This window comes from Sycon ciliatum, chromosome 8, assembly GCF_964019385.1.
Source record: "Sycon ciliatum chromosome 8, ocSycCili1.1, whole genome shotgun sequence".
NCBI lineage: Eukaryota > Metazoa > Porifera > Calcarea > Leucosolenida > Sycettidae > Sycon > Sycon ciliatum.
Genome location: NC_088650.1, coordinates 15,793,983 through 15,802,757, shown reverse-complemented (window position 1 = coordinate 15,802,757; position 8,775 = coordinate 15,793,983). Strand labels below are relative to the sequence as shown.

General features: G+C 46.0%; 1 protein-coding gene across 2 annotated transcripts; it reads left to right on the top strand.

Annotated features, from left to right (window-relative positions):
• Nucleotides 1-19: 19 nt before the first annotated feature.
• On the top strand, nt 20-8,262 carry LOC135823825 (uncharacterized). 2 transcript variants are annotated; one of them, XM_065336676.1, is made up of 4 exons: nt 20-1,433; nt 3,996-5,146; nt 5,667-5,762; nt 7,302-8,262. In XM_065336676.1, the coding sequence occupies exons 1-3, from the start codon at nt 335-337 to the stop codon at nt 5,721-5,723; spliced, it is 2,307 nt and encodes a 768-aa protein (XP_065192748.1). In that variant the 5' UTR covers nt 20-334; the 3' UTR covers nt 5,724-5,762; nt 7,302-8,262. The 2 variants fall into 2 exon arrangements, with proteins under 2 accessions (XP_065192748.1, XP_065192747.1); XM_065336675.1 differs by having other exon boundaries at nt 22-1,433; nt 3,990-5,146.
• Nucleotides 8,263-8,775: the final 513 nt, after the last annotated feature.

The following is an 8,775-nucleotide window of genomic DNA, read 5'->3' as shown; positions in this document are numbered from 1 at the left end:
TGCTGTTCCCATAGTAATCGTGACACGTGACTCAAAACTTTGTGTCGCGGAGTCGGACTCGCGGCCGAGGAAGATGAACATGTTACACTCAAAACAAACGCAACGAAGGCCTTTCGTCTCAAAAGCAATTAGTTGTCGTTCTCCTGGCGGCTTGCCTCAAGCGAGTCGAGATTCGTATCTTGCCTCTTGCCTTCACTGGTATACGACTCCCTTGTAATTACCGTGCACGTGTTTTCGTACAGTCCAGTTAACGTTAGTTGGGTGCATAACCGCTATTTCTTAGTATTTCAACTATTTGGACTACAGTTGTTCTTCACGGTAATACTTTTGACTAATGACGACTGAAGCGCTAATTAAAGAAGGTCAGGATCGACGTAAGGCAGTGGAGGGGAGCCTGAATTCTGCGCAGAAATGCACATTTCAAATTCACACCTTCTGCCAAAGATGCTGTGATCGTGGTGGCGGGGGCTGCATTATGTTCAAGGAGATTAACCCCGAAGACGCTAACGTGTATGTATTCGCTGCTCCTGCTCATTTGATATACTGCTTCAAGTGTGGGCATGCAGCGCGCACACAGCCTCAGGGCACACACAAGGAGAAGCGGGGGTCTTGGTACCGTATGACGCAGATCGTATTAGACTGGCCCAAGAACCAAGACCAGCCGCTCAGAACACTTCAAGGGCCTGATGTGTGGGTAGGTGAGAACAACGAGTATGGGTGGCTGGCAGTCTCGGACCAGTACAAGGAGTACACACCTGGCAACAATGGTTACATTGGGAGATACAACCATCAGTTTGTGCATGATTATGGCCTTATTGCTGTGCGAAAGAATAAAGTTGCGGAGAGGTACAAGAAGTGTCTGCCAGAGCTAGAGGAGATGATAGCCGTTGGGGACATGGACAGTGATAACCAGCAGGATGTGTATGTCGCAAAAGCATTTGTCTGTGGCTACCCAGACCAGGTCAATAAATTACCTGCGGCTGGATTGTACATGATCCCCGAGAGTGAGTTGGTTGCTTATGATCAAAACCAGTCACGGGGTAGTCCTGAGAAGCGATTCGAAAGTGAGCGAAAAACAGCTGCTCTGTACCCAATGCCTCAACAACACCGCTCTGATCGCCAAGACGGAACGAACGATGGGCGTGACGATGATGCAAGGGAGGACGTGAAACGCGTCCTCTTTCGCCATTACATTGACACGACAGGCGGAAATTCCGGATCTCTTATCTACTCGGAGAATAGCAGTAGTGCAGGTATCTGTGAATACCGTGCGGATGGCATGCATCTCGGCTTCTGGGAATATTGTATTGATGGCACGAAATACAATGATGGCACGAAATACAACCCCAACATCGGAATTCGACTCCATGCCATCCTGCCAGCTCTCAGACAACTGTACAAAGCGAATCACAACACGAAGCCAAACGAGACAAGTAAGTGGTTCTTCTTAACTCTCCCACCCAAGCAACCCATTAAAGATGCACTGGGCTTATTATTTGCATACAGAGGGACTCCCCTGACTCACTTGTGAGGTCTGCATTCGACACTGAGGATAGTGGGCGAAGTGGTGCCCCCCCCCCCCCCCCCGATGCGAATGTATTTGCTTGATATGTTCCTAAACACGTCAGGTGACGCGGCTGCGGATCCGGCTAACTTTTCTTTACTTTACAGAGGGATTATCGATGTGCAGGGCCGGCGCCACTGGTACGGCCTTGGCCGTACCAACTTCCCAAAAAGTCGGTCCACGTGGAACGTCCAAAACCGGGGAGAAAAAGTTTCGATGTATGATTTTGTACAGGGAGTCGCCCAGAGTGCAGGATTTGCCGTCTAAATTCCAAAAACATTCTGGGGGAGGACCCCCAGACCCCCCTTGAACATGGCCCTTGGGCCGCACCGCTCCGCGGAAGCAGCCTCCGGCCCTGATGTGAGGCTACCAACAGTCAGCACAATTTGTAATTGCTGTGTGGGTTGTCCCACACATCCATACAGGGTGGTGGCGTTCCCGTGGATGCGGAAAAACTCGGCCTGCAGCCCCCCCCCCCCCCCCACACACACACGGCACTACACATGTCCAGTGTACTTCCTCACGCCCTCGCACTCTGCAGGATGTGCTAGCACTATGCACAAACTACTGCTTAACGCGCTAATATATTTTTATCAGTGTAACTAATTTCATTTCGGTAATTTCGTTGGAGAAACCAGGCACCTTTATTTACATTGCACATAAAATGCACTCGAGTATGCACTGTGTGTGAAGGGAATGCTAGTCACCTAATTTTACATTACACCTGAAACCTGGCAGGTCCCTGACACTGAATTTTTTAACACACCTAAAAGTATGAAGGCATACATTACATCATGTTATACAGTATTCTGTTGCACAGTGCAGTAGATCACATGACAATAATCGCAACACTCCGGTGATAAAATCTAAAAGAAAGGACTAAAGGTCACAAGAAAATGTTTTGGATTCTTCTGGGTATTTTTTCCTTTTTCTAAATTGTTTCCGTTCACCGCCACACACAGCAGCACATTGCACAACTACCCAAAGAGACATTACTATTGCACGTCACATAATTCAGCATTAGGCATTTTCCCAAATCGGCCGGCCGAAAACAGTCGTTTATGCAATTTTCGCCCTGAATTCGCCGAAAATCGATGTTTTGGTGCCTCTACAGCATTCGAATACAATTTCTGTAGCCATTTTACTGCGAAAGGTGACTGTGACTAAAGGCTTTTCCAAGATCGGTCAGCAGAAAAAGATGCCGACATCAATGGCTGTCAAGAAATCGCCGAAAATTGTGCCGAATTTAGAAATTTCGCACTGAATTCGCCGAAAATTGATGTTTTAGTGGCTCTATAGCGTGAATGTAAAATGTATGATGATATGTACTGCAAGCGGTGACTTCAAGTACTGCATGCTTTGAGCCGAATTTTGAAAAAAAAAGAAAAAAAGGTCATGCATACACTACTAGGTGCAGACAGATTCTGCTCTTACTCCGCTCGCCTCGATATCTTGATGCAACATCATCGATATTATGCTGAGCCTTGCACTACAATCTAGCAACTCGATATTCTGCTCCATTTTGCTCCGGAAAACGGGTATTTTACCCACTTCCCTTACAATGTTTCCTAGTCGGTTTTTCAACACGAGTTTCCACACACATATGTCCGGGTTCTTCAATATCATGGTGATCCACAGTGAATCCCGGTGATACTTTCAGTGAAAAGATCCTACCCTGTGCGATGTATCGTGCCGAGTGGGTAAGAAAACAAGGAAATCCAAGGATCAGGCATCAATTTTACCCAAAAATCTCGATATTTTGCTCCGATTTTGCCGGGATTATCCGATTTTCTCAATACTTTGGTGGTATTTTGCCGAAAGAATTGTGAATTGCCAGCAGAATCTGTCTGGGCCTATCATGCACGCATACACATGAGTGATTGACATATGCATGTACTTGTACATGGTGAGGGGGGGGGGGGTTGCGCCCCTCCCCTCGTCAAATTCCTGTGCACGCTCCTGGAAAGTAACCTGTGTGGTCATGATTATGGCATTTGCTAACTAAATGCTAAGTGCGAATATACATGTGAGATGATGAGTTATCAGCAAAATTGTTCCAGCTCGATGTAAACTAGAAACCAAGACAAAGGAACCGTCTATACGGTAGAACGGGTAATTTTAGCGACGTAAAAACCCTAGCGCATTTAGCGATCGACTCATTTTGGCTAAAGTTTCAAGTCGCTATTCCGTTGGGACATTAGTAGTGCACTAGTGATCCGTGACGGCGTCAGTAAAATCGCTGCAAATCGCTAAAATAAAACGTCACTAACCGGTTGACAATGGGAAAACGCTAAAATTAATAGTTGCTAAAATTACCTGTTCTACAGTAATCTAGGGTCTACATGACTGTGTGTGTGTGTGTGTGTGTGTGTGTGTGTGTGTGTGTGTGTGTGTGCCGTGTGTGTGTGTGTGTGTGTTTTGTTAGCCGCAGATGGCGCAGAGGGATCGCGGAAGATGAAGCCTCGGAAAGCACCGGGTTCATTTCAAAGTGATCGCTACTATGTTAAGGTAGATAGGACAGCGTCTAAACTTGGAGAAGGATGTTCCTCAACTGTCTGGCCGTGCACAATCTCCGGAGCCCCAGCGGCTCTAAAGCAATACCGGCGAAGTGATCAATGGCAGCGCAAAGAGGCCCATATACTAGCCAGGGCTAACCATCCCAACATTGTGCGTTATTTCTGCGACTCGGACCAGCTTGACATTGTTCTGGAGAGACTTTGCTATAACCTACAAACTTGGTATAGCATGCAGCCACTACCCATCACACAGTTGGCCCTAGTTCAAGTATTTCAAATTGCTCGCGATGTATTGTGCGGCTTAAATCACCTTCACTCCGAAGCTCACCGGATTCTTCATCGCCAAACGACAACGGAGCATGTGCTGTTGGATAAAGGAGGTCAAGCCAAGCTTGGTGGCTTTGGCGCTGCCAAGTATCTGCCAGAAGGGGCTGCCTGTGTAACTTGTGACCAAGAGGACTGCAACAAATTCATGTCCAGGTATGTACCTCCGGAAGCCAGGATTAACACAGGAGGTGAAGATGAACAGCCCGTGGCTGCCTATTACCCTGCGTCGGATGTGTTCCAGGTTGCGGTGATGTTCATGGTAATGGTCCTAAGGTGCGAGCCAAGTGAATCCGACGTTGATGACGGCCACCAAGGCGCTTTAAGGAAACTCAAAGCAGGGCTACCAGAGGCTGATTTGATCATACCGTGCATCAAACGCTGCCTTGAGCAATCACCTGGAAAGCGCGTCGAGTTGGAATACTTGATGAGCACATTCAATCAGCCGATCGAACTACCATCAGAGTTCAGTAAGCTCAATCAACAGATCCACCTAGGAACATCACCAGAGTCCAGTGAGCACCTCGCTGTGAACTCTCCAGCACCGTTTGTGGAAGAAAGCCTAGCTGCAATGCAACTGGCCAGTGATCAAGATCCAGCTGGCGTACCGTTAAGCGAACGACCAGTGACCAGCCCACATCAATGTGTGCCTTTGGACGAAGCACATGCTGCAGCTGCACAGACAACTCTGACAGATGAAGAGACTGGCAATTTGGCACATGTCAAACAACAGATGCAAGAGGTGAGTATCCTCAGGAAATCATTCAGGCACAACATTGGCCGTGTGCTGAGCAGATTGTGTTGACGTGGGATGTACGTTCTGTGGGTGGGTTTGATCACGCCGGCCTTGTACAGGACGTGTACAGCCGGCATATCTGACCTAGCCCTGGGCAAACCGAATGACTATGATTTCTTTGACCTGTCAGTCGATTGCACATCACTGTATACCTGCACCTGTGTACGACCCGGTGTGTGCAGTTGTGTTTTTTTTTTGGGGGGGGTCCCGCCCAACACGGGGGGGGGGGGGGGGCGCCCAACACATACAATGCTATCATGTCCATCACGGTCAACATAAACAGGCACGTAGAAATAGGCCCAGTACTCCTTCCCCGACCATTCTCCAAAAACGCCCACAAACAAACTGTGAGCTATTGTACATGTACATCGCACTTTATAGCCTTTGCACTCCTTTCTCGTCGTGCCTTCTAAATGCTGGTTTCCACTGTCATGTCATCTGCTTCTTTGTTGTGTGTGTCGTGCAGCAACGTGACCAAACCAGTCAGCCAGATCAAAAAGATCACTTTCAGGGCCCCAAATGAAGTGCTACAATCATCAAGTCGAGTGGAGAGATGGTTATGGTAAGTGTATTGTATTTTGTATTTTATTATTTTACTTGGGCAAGTATCAAACCAGCGCTCGTGATGTCATTCCATACACAACATCACAATTGATGATGTAATCACGTGACCTAGTCCAATGACGTCATCACATTACCTATATTTTCTCAAATGCCACTCGTCAGAACAATAGACCAACAGTTCTTTATAATTATTGTCAAAAAGAATGAAACCCGTATTCTCCGCAGTAGAAGCCGCACCCAGGTTTTTTTGTCACAGCTTATATTCCGGAAATACAGTACTTGAATTTGGCTTTCTCTTACGTTACAAGCTATGTGGGATCCTTGCTCCGTTCTCAACCTTCCAATAAGGAAGGTCTTCAGTCTGAAATGGCACGGAACTCACCGGTTTCAGTGAAATATCGTATCACCTCTATTACAAGCGCAGTCTCTTGTAGAAGCCCAGTCTCTATTATAAGTGCACTCCAAGAGGGTTTCGAAGATACAAGCGCCGTCTCCATATATATATATACGCAGGGCTTATAATGGAAAACTGTATGGATCATGTCCATGCACATTTGATGTCGCGCAGTCTCACATAAACACATGCTGCGGTGATCGTCTGTGATCCCCGAAATCTAAATTTCAGACTCAGTGTACCAGGAAGCACAAAACTGCAGTCCTGGTACCTGCTGGGAAACTTTGTGCAACTGGTATAATGAAAAATAATAGGCAATGTACTGTATTATCATCATTGACTCACTATTATGTACATGTACCAGATGGTAGAAAAATTATACTGTAAATATACAAATTTTCGGCAGCTATTTAATTTCGGCTATATTCGGCACCGACCCAAAACGCCTAAATTAAAACGCCGATGAAATTTTTCACAGCATCTGTCGCACTATACCATGCCCTCTACCCCACGCCGAAAATAAATCGCCGCCGAAATGTCAAAAATCGTGAAGTGCCGAAATTTTGCAGCGCCGAAATTTTGTATATTCACAGTAAGCCTAGTCTTAGTAGTAGAAGCCCAGTCTCTAGTATAAGCCCAGAGTCCGGACTGGTTGAAAAAGTATAAGCGCGGGGCTTATAATGGAGATAGCACGGTCCAGTTGCATCATATGCAGCTTACCAGCTGTACTTGATTTGTGTTGTTGTACGGACACCCCCCCCCCCCTCCCCTTGCTTGTCAGGCTGTTGAGACTAGCCGACTAGCCGACTAGCCGATATTCTCGCCATTGCCGTGTACTCTGTATGAGCACGTGCAAGGTAATTCCCAGTGCGTTAAAGTCAGCCAACCCGGTCTGCATTCCACCTCAGCCGTTTCAGATTTGACCGGAATCGCCATCCACCACCACAGCTTAGGTCCCCTCCCCACCTGACTCGTCAATCTATAGCTACTTAAAAAGTAAAACTCACAAACACGTTGGTGTATTTCTTGATGACCTCATCCCCTGTGAACCGCATGCTACGTGTACTGAATAAAATCATGATTGTCGAATTCCAATTTATCACTCTGGTGTTCTCCTTCTGTTGATTACTGTTCTCTCGTTAGGGCGTCCGGTCTGTCCTCCGCTCATGATGAATGGCTTAGAAACCATGGCACCACAGCCCTAGTTTGTATGCCATGCGTATCAGCCTCTCAGGCTCTAGGCATTTTGACTTCTTCTTCCTCCTCCCTCTCTGCTTTCAACCTTCAGCATGTAAAATCATCCTCAATTTTAGACTTTTTTTGAACGGTTTTAAACGTCAAATAAATTCTGCTGCTCCCCCCCCCCCCCCACACCCCCTCTCCATACACACGCAAATTCGCACTAGCATTTTTTCTAGTTCAATAACAGCTCACCTACTAGATGTCTGCTCCAGCTCCCAAATTGTTAGATCATCGATTCTGCTTAACCAATTCTCCCCCAGTCTATTCCATGAGGTTATCCATTGTATAGGCGGTTGTTACGCGGACGTGTGAACTTTTTTTTATCCAATAGACCTGGCAGCAGCCGCAGGAGCTTTTGCGATACATGCTCATTTCGGTTCCATCTTGCCTGCGTCTACTGCACACTGGAGTAGACTATAATCTTACTGCACGTGTGTTTTTTCTCCTTTGTGTGCAATGCAGCCGTTGAGTGGCGATCAGTGTTGCTGGCAACAGTCATATTTTAGAATGAAGCTGCATGAAGAGTAGATCATTCAAGATTTTACGTATTTCCTCGTTTTCTTTTTCTCGCTATGCTCGCCGAAATTACATTTACAAGTACATGCTTATTGGCTTATGCCGACATGATACTCAAATAATAATAATTTAACTTTAATTTAACTTCTCACCTTCTCTTTCTTTCTTTCCTTTTGTTTTTCTCCCCTCTTGCATAATTATTATTCCTTCGCTTACCACTTACTTCGAAGTAGCTGTTACGGTTCCCACCCCTGTGATGCTACATGTGTTTATCCGTACTTTTCATTGGTGCTAGTTGCTTGGAATTCGAAGAGAATGCGCGAAAACTGTTTTGTGGAAAAACGTTTCTTGAGTCCTGGCCTGATGAAGAGTGTAAAATTTGTGTAAGTTTCTTGCTGTACTTTTAAAATGTGCCTACCGTAGCTGTTCATCTGATAATGAGACTCTAGTCTAGGCCAGGTGGAAAGTACCGACATCAAAGGGTACTGCAAACATGTCTGAAAGAAAAAAAGGGACTTACAGTAAATGAGTATTAGCTACTGTAAGACCAGTAATGTTAACAAACATTAATTAATTTTAATTCTAACGATTTAACGAATTTAAAATATTGAAGTCGTCATGTACTAAAACGATGTGTACAATCATTTGCCAGTTTTGAGACAGAATTCGTTAGAATTTCACCTCGTTAAATCCGGAGATCGTTAACTTTAATTGCCATGGCGTTAAAATATCTGGTCTTACAGTAGCCATTATCACTGTGGGGAGTGTAAGCTGAATCTCCGGACATCTAGCTGTTCCGACAGCGAAATTCAGAGTACGTGACCGGCCTATCGGACCGATCACGATGCAGTCCAGACCA